Source organism: Salmo salar, chromosome ssa01 (assembly GCF_905237065.1).
Source record: "Salmo salar chromosome ssa01, Ssal_v3.1, whole genome shotgun sequence".
Taxonomy (NCBI): domain Eukaryota; kingdom Metazoa; phylum Chordata; class Actinopteri; order Salmoniformes; family Salmonidae; genus Salmo; species Salmo salar.
Window position 1 is genome coordinate 47,246,145 of NC_059442.1, and position 18,360 is coordinate 47,264,504.

The 18,360-nt window shown below is 41.2% G+C and overlaps 1 protein-coding gene across 1 annotated transcript in view; it reads right to left on the minus strand.

The window, feature by feature from the left end:
- txndc16 (thioredoxin domain containing 16) overlaps positions 1–18,360 on the minus strand; it is a 52,874-nt gene that overhangs the window by 4,726 nt on the left and 29,788 nt on the right. Inside the window, exons 16-18 of the mRNA XM_045718580.1 lie at positions 15,618–15,756; positions 6,211–6,386; positions 5,612–5,802 (exon numbers count right to left, since the gene is read on the minus strand). Of these exons, the coding sequence (XP_045574536.1) occupies positions 5,612–5,802; positions 6,211–6,386; positions 15,618–15,756 (506 nt within the window). The remainder of the gene's footprint in view (positions 1–5,611; positions 5,803–6,210; positions 6,387–15,617; positions 15,757–18,360) is intronic.

Genomic DNA, 18,360 nt, shown 5'->3' on the forward strand with positions numbered 1-18,360 from the left:
TTGACGATAGCAAAGATTCCATCTTTGACGACGCCACTTACATGGAATAGGTACTAGCTATCTTAATAGTTAGTATTTACGCGCTAGCTCTGCATATTCAGCTAGTATGTGTGCGCACGACTGACTGGATTAACCTTATTATTTAAATTACATAGTTATGTTTCAGTGATATATTGGGGGGGACAAATCATATTTTTCCCAGGATGGGGGGGGGTCGTGTCCCCCCCGTCCCCCCCGGGATTTCTGCCCCTGCATGTGGAACCTCAATTTAGAATTAGATTTTCCACTGGCGCTCTGAAATAGATACAGCAGGAGAAAAAGTCTAAAATGACCAGCAGGATCAAACACCAGATCCGTAGTGCACAGTTAAAGGGATAGTTCACTTAACATGCAAATTGCATCACAGTTTTTGCTCTGTACTGAAAGTTCTCCATCTTTAAAACTCGACATGCACATTATTTTAGGGTTGTATTAACAATGGACTAATGAACAAATACTAAAATCATCTTTGAGTGACTTATACCTTTAAGAGGGAAGGGTACAATTCATGTTAATAATAACACCACCACATTGGGTTCTAGAAAATGCTATATACACCCAAAGATGCTTATGTGATAGCCTGTTCACTTTTGTAGCACTAAAAGGGCTTGACCCTTCACAGATAATACTCATGATCTATATATACAGTCAGGTCCAAAATTATTGGTACCCTTGATAAAGAGGAGCAAAAAATACCTGTTCAAAATAAATAATACAAATACTGAGCTATATTGATTGTATGGTCAAAAACATGTGAAAATTATATTTTATACTAACTCAATTGCTCAGAGATTTTGTTCAACAAAATATATTGGCACCCGTTTTCAATAATCGATAACCCTACCTTGCGGATAAGGGAAGGGAAAGGGGGGATACCTTGTCAGTTGTACAACTGAATGCCTTCAACTGAAATGTGTCTTCCGCATTTAACCCAACCCCTCTGAATCGAGTGGTGCGGGGGGCTGCCTTAAATCGACAACGTCTTCGGGGCCCGGGGAACAGTGGGTTAACTGCCTTGCTCAGGGGCAGAACGATAGATTTTTACCTTGTCAGCTCAGATAACAGCCCTGGTATCTCAATTACCTTTCATTAAAATGTCAAAAGAAGTATTCAGATAACCTTTATATGAAAAAAAAAAACAAGTAGTTGAATATTGGAATGCATTTGAAAATACTATTTGGAAAGTATTGCCATGTATTTACAATTACTTCAAATACATACAGTATCGTTGGAAGTATTTGAAAATAATTCTGAATGTACATTATTTCAAATGAAACCAACAACTTACACATGAATGTTACTTTTCTGCATATGCATCCTTTTTCCAACACCAAACCCACCACTGGTGTGCGTGGCCAAAGAGCTCGATTTTCATGTCATCTGAAGCATATGAAAAAAGTACCTCATATCTACTGTAACATTTGGTGATGGATCTTTGATGTTATGGGACAATTTTGCCTCCACTGGTCTTGAGGCCCTTGTTAAGATCAACGACATCATGAACGTTACCAAGTACCAGGACATTTTAGCCAAAAACCTTATGTTTTTTTTTTTTTAACCTTTACTTAACTAGGCAAGTCAGTTAAGAACAAACTCTTATTTACAACGACGGCCAACCCCAGCCAAACCCGGACGATGCTGGGCCAATTGTGCGCCACCCTATGGGACTTCCAACCACAGCCTGGATTCGAACCAGGGACTTTAGTGATGCCTCTTGCACTGAGATGCAGTGCCTTAGGGCTCCCGAGTGGCGCAGCGGTCTAACAATAACTCCAAGCACATCAAATGCTTAACTGACCACAAAATCAAGACTTTGCAATGGTCATCTCAGTCTCCGGACTTGAACCACATTGACAACCTGTGGTTTGAATTGAAGAGAGCAGTTCAGAAGTGCAGACAAAGTATATCAATGACCTGGAAAGATTCTTCATGGAGGAATGGTCTAAGATCCCTCAAATATTCTCAAATTTCAAACATTTTAGAAAAAAAGCTCAGTGTCGTTATCCTTGCAAAGGGAGGGTGTTGGAGTATTGAAAACAGGTGAGCCAATAATTTTGGTGCCTATCTTTGAGATTTGTTTTATTATTTGTTAAACCAAAATCTCTGAGCAATTGCATTAGTATAAAATATTTTGTTGTTGCATACAATATAGTTCAGTGTTATTATTTTAGTCTTTTTGCTCATCTTTATCAAGGGTGCCAATAATTTTCGACCAGACAGTAGCTTGGTCTCTCCAGACAGGAATATTGCATTATATACAATTTGTGCTTTTACAGCAGTTACTTAGTGCCAATTCCATCTTCCATTTCCATGCTTACAGAGACTGACTTTGTGGCTATCTCAAGGAAATGGACAATAAAGTCATCTTCATTGTGTGGTGAGTGGAATGCATAAGCCATCAATGTGTAGAGAGGGGGGAAACGTGAGCCAAAAATCCACTCTACTGTCATTTCAGGCTTTAGTGGGATTGGGCTGGTCTTTGAAAGTAACAGTCTGAGTACATGACATTTACAACAATACAATGCTTGAATTACACAGTAGTCATGATGTAGGTTGTGTACATTATCACCTGGTCGACCATGAAAGGAGGAGTCATTTTGTCACCTTGCCAATGGGTGCAGATCCTAGAGGTGAGAGGCGTGGCATCAACCAGAGGGTTGCCGTTTCAAATCCCAGGTCCGTCTGAAAAATGTGTTGGTTGCTAGTATCAAATCCTAGATGCCATCTTCTGCATTAGTGCCCTGCTCCACGCTTTACTATGGCTGACCCTGTGCTCAAAACTCTTCTCGCTGTGTGTGTCTGTTTTCAAAGAGTTGGGATGAAGCAGAGTCAAATTTTCAACTCTGTGATAATGGACAATGATCATCGTGTGGAGTTGAATGCATTAGCAGTTAATGCGTAGCGAGAGAGGGGAGAAACATGAGCCAACACACTACTGTCAAATCAGGCTTTAGTGTGATTGAGCTCATCTTTGAAAGTAACTGTAAAATGTCATGTACTTAGACAAATGAGTCGATGCTTGAATTACCCGGTAGAGCAATGATGCAGGTTTTGTGCATTATTGCCTGGGAGACTGAAAGGTCAAATTTACAGTCGGATTTGATACAAGCCACTTTGTCAACCTGCCAATGGGTGTAGATCCTAGAGGTTAAAGAGGGGTGCCAGCAACAAGAGGTACTGATACCGTTGTTCCCTTGAGCAAGGCATTTAACCTAAACTGCTCCATGGTCCCCTTACCATGACTGACCCTGTGCTCCAACTTCTCAAATGTGTGTGTGTCTAGAAGGGGTTGAAATAAAACAAGACATTTCCATATGATATGGCATTAGCCATCAATGCATAGAGAGGAGAGAAATGTGAGCCAAAGACCCACTCTACTGTCAATTCAGGCTTTAGCGAGATTGGGCTTGCCTTTGAAAGCAACTGTAAATGTCATATACTCAGACAATGGGTCTGTTTGAATTACACATAAATGAGGAGAAGCCAAGATATATGCACAGGTTGTGTGCATTATCACCTGGTCGAGCTTGAAAGGAGTCATTGCCATACTCTCAATGGGTTTGGATCCCTCTGGTCCAGACAGAAATGTATTGTATAGAGCAGAATAGACAGAAATGTATTGTATAGAGCGGACTGGTTCACAGTCTGTGGAACTGGGAGTAGTGTCAGCTCTAGACATCACAGCGCTATCTGCAACGGTGTACAGAATAGTCTAGATTGAATTCCTAACGCATCTAAAAATGAACTTCTTCCAAGTATGATTTTCTCTAAACGATATTTCCACATTTCGTAACTGAAGAAAATGTTAATACGGATGAAAACCCAAATCAAATGTAAGATACAGTAAGCTTGGTATAGAAACACGAGTATCATAAGATGTCCTAACAGTAAATGTACCTTTCCGTCAAAGTTTAACAACCATATTACTGAACCACTGTAATTGATGTCTATAGGGTTTCTGATTATGATGGATGAATACAAACTCTCGAGTCAGCTCCAGAAAATGAAAAACATCAACAGTCTAAACGTCAAACACTTGAAGTTGACAAATGATGTGCTTCTCCAGACAGAGAAAGCGCAGGGTGGTGTTCATTAGTGCACGCAATGCAAAACATTAACATTTTGCAACAGAAAACGAAAAACAAGCGTTTCTTATTGGACAACTCCAGGTAGGCCATCCCTGTTTCAGTCCGTTTGATGCCTAATGAACACAAACCAGAAAGAGGGGGCATTAGCCTGAAAAGAACCTCAATCTATGGTGAGTGCTGTATGATGACTCAGGACTATAACTGGCAACCATCAGACACAATTAAGAGATACAGTTCCCTCCAGAGACAGAGGAAGTGGATTGGAAGTGTCTCAGGAAAACACCCTCCTTCCTCTACTGTACTTCATTTCAGCTCCCTCTGTGTCACTAGAAGTGGAATAACAAAGAAAAACCTGACGCCTAGTCTTTGGAGGTTTGTCGATGAGTGTGCATTTTGGGTAGAAACCAGCAAGGCATCAGTCTGTCACACACATATACAATACTAATCCGCCCACAAAACAATAGCGATTGGATTAGCTCAAAAAGGCACTGGAGAAAGAGGTTTGAATAAATAGAGGTGGTGATCTCATGAATGGTGGTGACAGATGGAGCTGTGTGGTACAATACCCAGACAGGACACAGCCACCTGAGATTGTCAATTGAGACTTTACAGACTCTTGGCAAAAAAGCACATACAGTACGTACACAGAATGGCTTGAATGACACAATCAGGAAAAAGACCATAAGATTGGCCTACTCCATTATTCACTGACCCATACAGTAGAGAATATGAAATGTGATTATGTTGATTAATAGGTTGCGTTGACATGATTACATAGATTTATGTGTGAGACGTGGAGCATGTGATGCAATGCACATTTCTGTGCATGAAGACAAAGTACCATCTCATCTCAACACAACCAGAAATGCCTACATTTGCATATGTAGCACAACATTTTTACATTTTAGTCATTTAGCAGACGCTCTTATCCAGAGCGACTTACAGTAGTGAATACATACATATATTTTTTTTTTTTCTGTTTGTACTGGCCCCCCGTGGGAATCGAACCCACAACCCTGGCGTTGCACACACCATGCTGGCGTTGCAAACACCATGCTCTACCAACTGAGCCACTTGTGTATTACTTGTGTATATATAGTATACTTGTGTACTATGTATTACTTGTGTATACTTCTATACACAAGTAATACATATGGACAGAGGCAGTGGTGAATTAATTAACTGATGTTGGGAACGTGCAAATAGGAGCTGATAGTCAGAGCCTTCAACTTGCAGCCATGGCAACAGGGCTTTGTGTGCCCCTTAAAGGCCAAAAACTGCAGGTGCAAATGCAGCATTTGTCATTCATCATAGAGTGCACTTCCATAGGGGGATGCAAAGTACAAGTTGAAAGTTATTTTTCTTTTTAATTTAACTGTTCTTTGCTGATAAACTTATTTCTAACTGTGGTAATTTTGGTCACTGCCAGAGTAAATCAAGGAGACACTGGACTAACCAAGTACTTTAACACCACCCCCCCATACCTGCAGGTGGTTCTTCACCATCCTCCACTCTCTGCAGCCACTGCAGAATGGGCTGTACCATTAGGGGTCTGCCAGTGGGGTAGTGGAAGACCTCTCCTCCTGTGGCCAGCTGGGAGACCACCAGGGCAGGGAGCAGGGGCAGGAAACCCAGGTATGCCTCCAGGACAGCCTTACCTGCAGGGGTACGACCCCTGGAACACACAAGATACCCCTCAACACCAAAATACACCCTGCATTCACTGATTTTTCCATCCAACCATGACTCAGTCAATGAGCTGATATTCAATTCAAAGATAAAAGTAAAACACAATCTGTGTTGAAAATAGTGGGTCATTGGCAGAAAATAACAGTTGAAAAGACAATGGAGTTATAAAACCCCAATTCTGAATCATACTTCGCCTTGAAACAGTATATTGAAATGTTCCTCCCAAGTGGACGACAAGACAATGACGAACATTTGATGCTAATGCCACTAGAACTAAACCTTTCAGTCACATAATTGGGCTATGGCTGCCTTGCCCTAAACTTTGTGTTCCCGACACTCTGAAACCTACTGTAACCCTTCATTGACGTGGGACACGTAATACTCCGGTACATACAGGTGGATCCAGCAGGGCAGGTAGGGGTTAGGCAATCCTGTGTTCAGCAGACTCCTCATATCCTCCAATACTCTCTTGTTCCCTTTCCTCCCGCTCTCCTCGTCTCCCACAAACAGCAGCAGAAGTTTTTTTTTTAGCTCCAGATACAGGGGCAGGTTTTCCACTGTCAATTCCGGCTGGAAGGGGAACAGAGAGAGCGAAAAAAGGTGCTCAATGATAAATACAGTGTGTTGCAAAAGTATTCATTCATACTCCTTGGATTTTATTTTGTTAGAAAGTGGGATTAAAATTGATGTCATTCTTTTGTCCACAATCTACTCTGTCAAAGTGGAAGGAAAATTTGAACATTTTTAAAGATGAATAAAAATATAAATCACACACACATACAATTGAAGTCGGAAGTATACATACACCTTAGCCAAATACATTTAAACTCAGTTTTTCACAATTCCTGACATTTATTCCTAGTAAAAATTCTCTGTCTTAGGTCCTTCCTGAGCGGTATGACGCCTGCGTGGTCCCATGGTGTTTATACTTGCGTACTATTGTTTGTGCAGATGAACGTGGTACCTTCAGGCGTTTGGAAATTGCTCCCAAGGATAAACCAGATTTGTGGAGGTCTACCATTTTTTTTCCTGAGGTCTTGGCTGATTTCTTTTGATTTTCCCATGTCAAGCAAACAGGCACTGAGTTTGAAGGTAGGCCTTGAAATACATCCACAGATACACCTCCAATTGACTCAAATGATGTCAATCAGAAGCTTCTAAAGCCATGACATCATTTTCTGAAATTTTCCAAGCTGTTTAAAGGCACAGTCAACTAAGTGTATGTAAACTTCTGACCCACTGGAATTGTGATTAAGTGAAATAATCGGTCTGTAAACAATTGTTGGAAAAATGACTTGTGTCATGCACAAAGTAGATGTCCTAACGGACTTGCCAAAACTATAGTTTGTTATCAAGAAATTTGTGGAATGGTTGAAAATCGAGTTTTAAATGACACCAACCTAAGTGTATGTAAACTTCTGACTTCAACTGTACACACACACACACATATACATATATATATATACATATATACATATATATATATATATATATATATATATTAGCCGTTGCACAAGTATTCAGCTCCTTTGTTTAGGCAAGCCTAAATTTTGGCTTAAATCACATACATGGAAAATAATAGGGGTTGAAATGATTTTTTAACAACTAAGAGAGCATTTTGAAAGCCTCAAAGAAGGTCAGCCATTGGTAGATGGGAAACAATAACAAATCCGACATTGAATATCACCTTTTTTTTTTTTTTACTCCCTTTAACTCCCCAATTTTATGGTATCCAATTGGTAGTTACAGTCTTGTCTCATCGCTGCAACTCCCGTACGGACTAAGGGAGAGCCGAAGGTCGAGAGCCGTGCATCCTCCGAAACACAACCCAATCAAGCTGCACTGCTTCAAGACACAATTCCCACTTAACCCGGAAGCCAGCTGCACCAATGTGTCGGAGGAAACACCGTACACCTGGCGACCGTGGCAGCGTGCACTGCGCCCGGCCCGCCACAGGAGTCACTAGTGCACGATGGGACAAGGACATCCCTGCCAGCCAAACCCTCCCCTAACCCGGACGATGCTGGGCCAATTGTGCACCGTGTCATGGGTCTCCAGGTCGCGGCCGGCTGCGATAGAGCCTGGACTCGAACCCAGAATCTCTAGTGGCCTTAGACCACTGCGCCACTCAGGAGGCCCTGAATATCTCTAAGCATGGTCAAGTTAATAATTATGCTGTGGATTATGTATTAAACTACCCAGACAAAGACAGCCGTCCTTCTTTACTGAGCTGTAGGTTAGGAAGGAAACTGCTCAGGGATGTTACAATGAGACCAAGGGTGATTTTTAAACAGAGTTCAATGGCAGAAAACTGAGGATGGATCAACATTGTAGTGACTCCACAATAATTGCTTAAATTTTTATTTATTTATCTAGGAAAGTCAGTTAAGAATAAATTCTTATTTTCAATGATGGCCTAGGAACAGTGGGTTAACTGCCTTGTTCAGGGGCAGAACGACAGATTTTTTACCTTGTCAGCTCGGGGATTCAAACTAGGCTACCTGCCTCCCCATGACAGAGTGAAAGGAAGAATGAAATATACAGAACATGCATCTTGTAAGCAACAAGGCACTAAAGTAATACTACAAAAAACCATGGCAAAGAAATACACTTTCTGGCCTAAATGCAAAGCCTTAAGGTTGGGGCAAATCCAACACAACACATCACTGAGTAACTGCAGCCTTATTTTCAAGCACGGTGGTGGCTGCATCATGGGATGGGTATTCTTGACATCAGCATATACTGGGAAGTTTTTCCAGGATAAAAAGAAACAGGATTGGCGCTAAGCAAAATCCTAGATGAAAACCTGCTTCAGTGTCCTTTACACTAGACACTGGGAGAGGAATTCACCTTTCAGCCAGACAATAATCTAGAACAGAAGGCCAAACCTACACTGGAATTTTTTACCAAGAAGCAATGGTGTAAAGTACTTAAGTAAAAATACAAAAGTTTATTTTTGTTTTGTATCTGTACTTAATTTATATTTGACAACTTTTACTTCACTACATTCCTAAAGAATGTAATGTACTTCTTACTCCATACATTTCCACTGAAACCCAAAAGTACTCGTTACATTTTGAATACATCCTTCTAGACCTATCTGCTGCCTTTGATACTGTGAACCATCAGATCCTCCTCTCCACCCTCTCCGAGTTGGGCATCTCCGGCGCGGCCCACGCTCATATCCTCACATGGTCTCTCCTATCATTGCTATGCAGACGACACACAATTAATCTTCTCCTTTCCCCCTTCTGATAACCAGGCAGCGAATCGCATCTCTGCATGTCTGTCAGACATATCAGTGTGGATGACGGATCACCACCTCAAGCTGAACCTCGGCAAGACGGAGCTGCTCTTCCTCCCGGGGAAGGACTGCCCGTTCCATGATCTCGCCATCACGGTTGACAACTCCCTTGTGTCCTCCTCCCAGAGTGCTAAGAACCTTGGCGTGATCCTGGACAACACCATGTCGTTCTCCACTAACATCAAGGCGGTGACCCGATCCTGTAGGTTCATGCTCTACAACATTCGCAGAGTACGACCCTGCCTCACACAGGAAGCGGCGCAGGTCCTAATCCAGGCACTTGTCATCTCCCGTCTGGATTACTGCAACTCGCTGTTGGCTGGGCTCCCTGCCTGTGCCATTAAACCCCTACAACTCATCCAGAACGCGGCAGCCCGTCTGGTGTTCAACCTTCCCAAGTTCTCTCACGTCACCCCGCTCCTCCGCTCTCTCCACTGGCTTCCAGTTGAAGCTCGCATCCGCTACAAGACCATGGTGATTGCCTACGGAGCTGTGAAGGGAACGGCACCTCCATACCTTCAGGCTCTGATCAGGCCCTACACCCAAACAAGGGCACTGCGTTCATCCACCACTGGCCTGCTGGCCCCCCTACCTCTGAGGAAGCACAGTTCCCGCTCAGCCCAGTCAAAACTGTTCGCTGCTCTGGCACCCCAATGGTGGAACAAGCTCCCTCACGACGTCAGGACAGCGGAGTCAATCACCACCTTCCGGAGACACCTGAAACCCCACCTCTTTAAGGAATACCTAGGATAGGATAAAGTAATCCTTCTAACCCCCCCCCTTAAAAGATTTATATGCACTATTGTAAAGTGGTTGTTCCACAGGATATCATAAGGTGAATGCACCAATTTGTAAGTCGCTCTGGATAAGAGCGTCTGCTAACTGACTTAAATGTAATGTAATGTAATGAATGCTTAGCAGGACAGGAAAGTGGTCCAATTCACACACTTATCAAGGGAACATCTCTGATCTGACATACTCAATAAACACAAATGCTTCATTTGTAAATGATATCGGAGTATGCCCCTGGCTATGCGAAAATAAAATTGTGGTGTCTGGTTTGCTTAAAATAAGGAATTTGTAACGATTTATTACTTTTACTACTTAAGTATATTTTATCAATTACATTTACTTTTGATACTGATAGGTTTGGTTTCTGAGCTTTATATATTATTAATCATTAGGTATAATAGAGACATGAGGAGAGCCATCAGTAAGCTTGGGAAGGGCTGAGTGCAGGGAAAACAATCACATGTAGCAGTACTGATAAGGAGAGGAACCGTGTAATGCCCATATCACTCAGCTCTCTGCAATAATGATGCAATGTTTAGTGATAAGGAGGAGACTCCACCCAAAGTGGGGTATGTATACTACCACGGGTAAAACCATGTTTTTGTCTAATGCAGCTGTATTGACCCTCTGGGCAGAATAAACTTGGTTTAAAGCTTTCTTAGTGTCCGTTGAGTTTGTACTCTGAAAACAATACTTAAGTACATTTAAAACCAAATACTTTTACTCAAGTACTATTTTACTGGGTGACTCACTTTTACTCAAGTATTACAATTGAGAACTTTTTCCACCACTGGAAAGAAGACATTGCATTTTCCAAGTTACAGTTTTGACTTAAATCTGCTTGAAAATGGCAAGACTTGAAAATTGCCATCAAGCCACAATCCAACATCTTCAGAGAGCTTAAAAAAAAGCTAATATTGCATAATCCAGGTGTGTAACGCATTCAGACTTACCCAAGATACAGCTGTAGTCGCTGCCAAAGGTGTTTCTAACATGTATTGACTAAGGGAGCTGAATACTTATGCAACAACTATATTTTAGTTATTTCATTTCTATGAATCTTTAACAAATGTTGAAAAAAAATTGTCCACCTCGACAGTGCATTTTGACTTAAAATGTATTAAATACATTTTAAAACACACTATGTAAGACAATATCATGTGAAGAAATCCAAGAGCAAAGCACTCTATATCTGATTAACACTCAAAGTACGAGAACATTATAATTAAAACAATTAAGAATATTCCATTAGGAAATTCTGAAATACGCATTTATAAAATTGACAACCTATGAAAAGTAGACGAACGGCCTCCCGAGTGGCACAGAGGTCTAAGGCACTGCATCGCAGTGCTTGAGGAGTCACTACAGACCTGGGTTCGATCCCAGGCTGTGTCGTAGCCAGCTACAACCGGGAGACCCATGAGGAGGCACACAATTGGCCCAGCGTCATCCGGGTTAGCGGAGGGTTTGGCCAGCCTGAATGTCCTTGTCCCATCGCACTCTAGCGACTCGTGGCGGGCCAGGCGCAGTGTTTCCTCCGACACATTGGTGCGGTTGGCTTCCGGGTTAAGCGAGCAGTGTGTCAAGATGCAATGCGGCTTGGCAGGGACGTGTTTTGGAGGACGCATGCCTCTCCTGAGTCTGTACAGCTGTTGCAGCGATGGGACAAGACTGAACTACCAAATTGGGGTAAACAAAATTGTTTAAAAAAGGAACAAAAACAAAGTAGAGGAGCACATCAATACAACGCTTGTCTCCATTTCAACATACTCTATTACACTACTTCATACGTATTTGGACAGTGAAGCTAAAATGTTTTATTTGGCTATACTCCAGAATGTTTCATATTAAGCGGCAGTACAGAAGTCAGCATTTATGAGGGTATTTCATACATGTTTTGCTGTTTAGAAATTAAATGAAAAGCATTTGTATCCATTCCCCCCCCCATTTGAAGAAGTCATAAGTATTTGGACAAATTCACTTACACTGCCTTCAGTAAGTAGTCACACCCCTTGACTTAAAAAAAAAAAAAGTTGTTTTACAGCCTGAATTCAAGACTGATTAAAGTTAGATTTGTCACCGTCTACACACAATACCCCCATAATGTCAAAGTGGAATTAATTTGACTAATTAATAAAAATTGAAAAGCTGAAATGTCTTGAGTCAATAAGTACTCAACCCCTTTATTTTAATAAGTTCAGGAGTAAAAATTAGCTTAACAAGTCACAAGTTAACATGGTTTTTGAATGACTAACTCATCTCAGTAACCCACACATACAATTATCTGTAAGATCCCTAAAGTTGAGCAGTGATTTTCAAACACAGATTCAACCACAAAAGACCAACGAGGTTTTCCAATGCCTCGTAATTAATTGTTTTAATAAAAGCAGACTTAATATCCCTTTGAACATGAGGAAGTTATTAATTACACTTTGGATGGTGTATCAATACACCCAGTCACTACAAATATGCTGGCATCCTTCCTAACTCATTTGCCAGAGAGGAAGGAAACCACTCAAGAGATTTCACCATGAGGCCAATGGTAACTTTAAAACAGTTGCAGAGTTTCATGGCTGTGATAGGAGAAAACAGAGGATGGATCAACAACATTGTGGTTATGCCACAATACTAACCTAAATGATAGCGTGAAAAGTAAGCCTCTACAGAATAAAAATATTCCAAAAACAAACATCCAATTTGCAATAAGGCACTAAAGTAAAACCGCAAAGAAATCGAACTTTATGTCCTGAATACAAAGCGTTATGTTTAGGGCAAATCCAATACTGAATAAAACGCCATATTTTCAAGCATGATCATGGCTGCATCATGTTATGGGTATGCTTGTCATCAGTAAGGACTACGGAGTTTATGATAAAAAGAAACAGAATAGAGCTAAGCACAGGCAAAATCCTAGAGGAAAACTGGCCTTCTAGCCTGAGTTGAAGAAAAAGCCATATCTCAGACTGGCCAATAAAAATAAAATGATTAAGATGACTAAAAGAACACAGACACTGGACAGAGGAACTCTGCCTAGAAGCCCAGCATCCCGGAGTTGCCTCTTCATGTTGAGACTGGTGTTTTGCGGGTACTATTTAATGAAGCTGCCAGTTGAGGAGTACTAATGTACTTGTCCTTTTGCGGGGCATCCCACTCCTCTTTCTATTCTAGTTAGAGCCAGTTTGTGCTGTTCTGTGAAGGGAGTAGTACACAGCGTTGTACAAGATCTTCAGTATCTTAGCAATTTCTCACATGGAATAGCCTTCTTTTCTCAGAACAAGAATAGACTGACGAGTTTCAGAAGAAAGTTCTTTGTTTGTGGCCATTTTGAGCCTGTAATCGAACCTACAAATGCTGATGCTCCAGATACTCAACTAGTCTAAAGGCCCGTTTTGTTGCTTCAGAACAACAGTTTTCAGCTGTGCTAACATTTCAAAAGGGTTTTCTAATGACCAATTAGCCTTTTAAAATTATAAACTTGGATTAGCTAACACAACGTGCCATTGGAACATAGGAGTGATGGTTGCTGATAATGGTCCTCTGTACGCCTATGTAGATATTCCATAGTTTTTTTTTGTTTTTTTTAAATCAGTCGTTTTCAGTAACAAAAGTCATTTTCAACATTAAAATGTCTACACAGAATTTCTGTTCAATTTGATGCCATTTTAAAAAAGGACAAAAAAAAAAGTGCTTTTCTTTCAAAAACAAGAACATTTCTAAGTGACCCCAAACATTTGAACGGTAGTGTATGTTGAGTCTGCCTGTCGGAGGTGGAGTTCCAGAGCTCACAGGTGGTGTGCCTGTCATGGATTGTGACTCCATCTCGTCCCTCGCCCTCTTCAACTGTGTCATTCACCGCCTGACTCTCCACCAATGCCGCCTGGCTCTGGACCAATGCATCAGCTGTCACCCGTATCTCTGCCCTCAGATAATGTTTATCTTTCTGCTGGTGTGCCTTCAATGACTATCTTGTTCTTCAAAGTTTGAATCTGATCCATGTGCACCTTCATCAGATGAGCAGAAAGGTACCGCCCTGAGCCCCCATCGATTACAGTGGCCTATGATAGAAACGGTAGATCAATTAAGAATTAAAAAAGTGACTCCAACACAAATGCTGTGCACACATTTTAAGAATCTAGCAAAACGAACCGCTTTCTTGGCAACCATGTGTTTTTCCGATGCGGCCTGTTGTCCAGCCCTTTGTCCACTTTTCTCCATGGATGGTTGTATGCTCTGCAAAAACATTCACGTTTTTAGTACACAATTATTTTTTTATTTAACCTTTATTTAAACTATTTTATTACACAGTATGCCTACACAATGATAGGCTATATACATTTTTTTATTAAGAAAATGCACTGAAACCAAAATACCTTTAGTTTTGGTGATCCTCTCAGCACCGGCTCATTTCGTCTGGTGGTACGCTCCTAACCCTGGAACGGGTAGTACCATAGAAAGAAGCTGGTTTGATGAAAACGATGTCTGTTCTCTTTGGTCGCAATGTCATTTTTTTATTTTTTATAAACAGCTCACTTTTGAATGGTAACTGTGTTAAGGGTGGAGTTGGGGCCGGGGTGAGGAGTACTGGAAAGGTGTGACTTATCTTACAATAGGCCATAAGTATACAAGCAGATCACCAATTGTCCTCACTTTGATTATGCTGTAACAACATACTGTAGCACCAAGACCAGGACTTCTATTCATTTAAGTGAGCAGATTAGGGCTTTCAGGAGGAACGGAAAATCTAGTACAGCTAATAACATTTTTTTTTAATCAATTAGTATATTTGAGTTTAACCACAATATTTGTTGTATTATTTGTTCTGTCTTTTCTGGTGGATTAAACTGAAATTGCAACCAACTTCCTATGTCTTGTTTAAAACAATATTTTGTTTTCAAATAACCTGAAGTGAATGAGAAAAAGGCCATTCTTGAACATGGGGTGAGACATTCTTACTAATTTGTAAATAAAGCCAGTTTATTTCGAATTATTTCTGTTTATAGAGGGAGAGAAACCCACAAATTACCTCTAAATCTCACAGCATAATCTCAAAACTTTTAGTTGAGCAACCACTGTAGGGTGGCCGGAAATACTCTGTTAAGTACTCGTAAATGAGATGCCATAACGGGAATGCTTTTGTAATCTTAAATGGTTTGTGTGTGTGTCAAAACATTCTGTGATTTGTGTCTCATATCTGGTAGTGAGACATTTTTATTTTTTACGGATATGTGGTGGCAAATTGTAATAAATGTTTTTACGGTTCTAATAGAAATAAATCAGATTGCGTTATACGACTTCAAATAAATATTTACACAGGAGCAGTTTCTGTTTTATTCAGAGGAAGATGTTACACTCATCCTGGTTCAACTATTCAAATTATTACAAATGACCAAAAATATTATATTTTAGAAGGACGCTGTACAGATGAACACACATATAGACGGACAGACAGACACCCTAGAATGAAAACACTGGCGTACCCCTTAATTTTTTAGGTCAATGTTTCTTAAATCCACTAATAAAATCTTTGAATCAGGCCATATATAGCCCCTCGCTTTCTCTGTCTGCACATACAGTATGTGTACACACGGCACACACAAAGGAATAGGTTTTTCAAAGAGTTAAAAAAGCCTATATCCATTCAAATGTTTGATGGATTATTTAAGGGGGATGGAATTTCTATCAAACTGTGATACAAACAGACTTACAAATGTATCCAGTAATGCGCTCCGGATGTGTGTGACCAGTTGGTCCGGCATGGAGAGGTTGAGAGAATGAGCCTCAGTTTGGCAGGTAGGTCCTCGTGACACCAGAATGGCAGGCAGCGTCACAGAATACTCCACAGCCCTGAGAACAGAAATACATTAGAATAACTTTTTCCCTCCCAAAAGGAACATCAATATTCATTATATTACAACAACAAAAAAGATAGCTTCTCTCAAACGCACATAATATACTGTGGTACTGACATCAAGCCATTCCTGGTACATACAGTACCTTCCCTCCAGAAGACAGAGAGATGTGGATAGCTATCTTATGCAATTTCCAGAGGAGCCCACGCACCCTAAATTTGCAATGGCCCTTAGAATACCAAGGATATATGACTATACCCAAATAAGCACCCTATTCCAGATAAATATTTGGTGGGGTTGGCATATCTATTTTACATTCATTGTAGTCTCTTCCCACAGTCGCCGTATGAACGCCATGAGTCGAAGTGAGACAAAGTACATACATTTTTGTCATGACATCAGATATCTGCATTCTAGTTGGATCTTGACTGGTGACCCAAAGCATTTCCGCGTTGTCTCCGTACCGCTTGCTGTGACTTGGCTACCTGCTCAACTTTTTCACTTTTCAACTCTGAATAACTTATTTAATCAAACTCTGTATTTAAGACACTTACCAAGGCCTTCATTTTGTCTTTTTAAATTCAATGCCTTATCTGGACATAGATCTGGAGGACCAACTCCGGCCTAAAAATTAAAGCTAAGTAACATTATGCCTTCTGATTGCAGTCGCTGTACTCGCAATGCAGTGCCTTCAGCAAGTATTCAGATTCTTTTACTTTTTCCACATTACAGCCTTATTCTAAAATGTATTTATTTTTTCTCAGCAAATACACACACACACACACACACACACACACACCATAATAACAATGTGAAAACAGGTTTTTAGAAATGTTTGCAAATTTAAAAACAAAAAACTTAAATATATTTTTTACATAAGCATTCAGAACCTTTAGTATGAGACTCGATATTGAGCTCAGGTACATCCTGTTTTTATTGATCGTCCTTGAGATGTTTCTACTACTTGATTAGAGTCCACCGGTGGTAAATTCAAATTCAATTGATTGGGAATGATTTGGAAAGGCACACACACCTGTCTATATAAAAAGGTCCCACAGTTGACAGTGCATGTCAGAGCAAAAACAAAGCCATTAGGTGAAAGGAATTGTCTGTAGAGCTCCAAGACAAGATTGTGTTGAGGCACAGATCTGGGGAAGGGTACCAAAAAATGTATGCAGCATTGAAGGTCCCCAAGAACACAGTGGACTCCATCATTCTTAAAATGGAAGAAGACTCTTCCTAGAGCTGGCTGCCCGGCGAAACTGAACAATCAGGGAAGAAGGGCCTTGGTCAGGGAAATGACCAAGAACCCGATGGTCACTCTGACAGAGATCCAGTTCCTCTGTGGAGATGGGAGAATCTTCCAGAAGGACAACCATCTCTGCAGCACTCCACCAATCAGGCCTTTATGGTAGAGTGGCCAGACAGAAGCCGGTCATCAGCGAAAGGCACGACAGCCCGCTTGGTGTTTGCCAAAAGGCACCTAAACACTCTCAGACCATGAGAAACAAGGTTATCTGGTCTGATGAAACCAAGTTTGAAGTCTCTGGCCTGAATGCCAGGAAATGTCTGGATGAAACCTGGCACCATCCCTACAGTGAAGCATGGTGACAGCAGCATCATGCCGTGGGGATGTTTTTCAGCAGCAGGGACTGGGAGACTAGTCAGGATCGAGGGAAAGATGAACAGAACAAATTATACAGATCCTTGATGAAAACCTGCTCCAGAGTGCTCAGAACCTCAGAGTGGAAGGTAAATCTTCACCCCAACAGGACAACGACCCAAAGCACACAGCCAAGATAATGCAGGAGTGGCTTCGAGACAAGTGTCTAAATGTCCTTGAGTGGCCCAGCCAGAGCCCGGACTTGAACCTGATCGAACATCTCTGGAGACTTGAAAATAGCTGTGCAGCAACGCTCCTCATCCAACCTGACAGAACTTGAGGGGATCTGCAGAGAGAAAATGGGAGAAACTCCCCAAATACAGGTGTGCCAAGCTTGTAGCATCATACCCAAAGACAGTGAACGCTGCCAAAGGTGCTTCAACAAAGTACTGAGTAAAGGGCCTGAATACTTATGTAAATTTGATATTTCAGTTTATTGTTAATACAGTTGCAAGAAAAAAAATGAAAAAAATAAAAGGGGTATTGTGTGTAGATTGATGAGGGGGGGAAACTATTTAATCCATTTTAAAATAAGGCTGTAACGTAAAAAGAAACGTGGAAAAAGGAGTCTGAATATTTTCCGAATGCACTGTATACAGGAGAACTATCGCCTTGTGGTGAGGATAGCAGAGTTGCAAGCTCCGCTGCAGACAAATCATTAGGCAAGGGCAATTTAAGTGTAGGAAAGAAGGATCCAGCATCTGTGCCACCAATAAATACAGGTACTAGTGTTAATTCCCCTGCACAGTCCCCGCAGCTGGACAATATTCCCATGACTTCAGGAAAGAAATGCTGGTCGGCATGCTCAACAGGTGTCGCTCATTCAGTCGATAGAAACATTCAACCGGTTTCCCCCACTAACCAACTAGTCAGCCTTCTCAGAGTCTGTGTTACGCGCAGGGGTGGGCAATTCCAGTCTTCGGGGGCCTGAGTGGT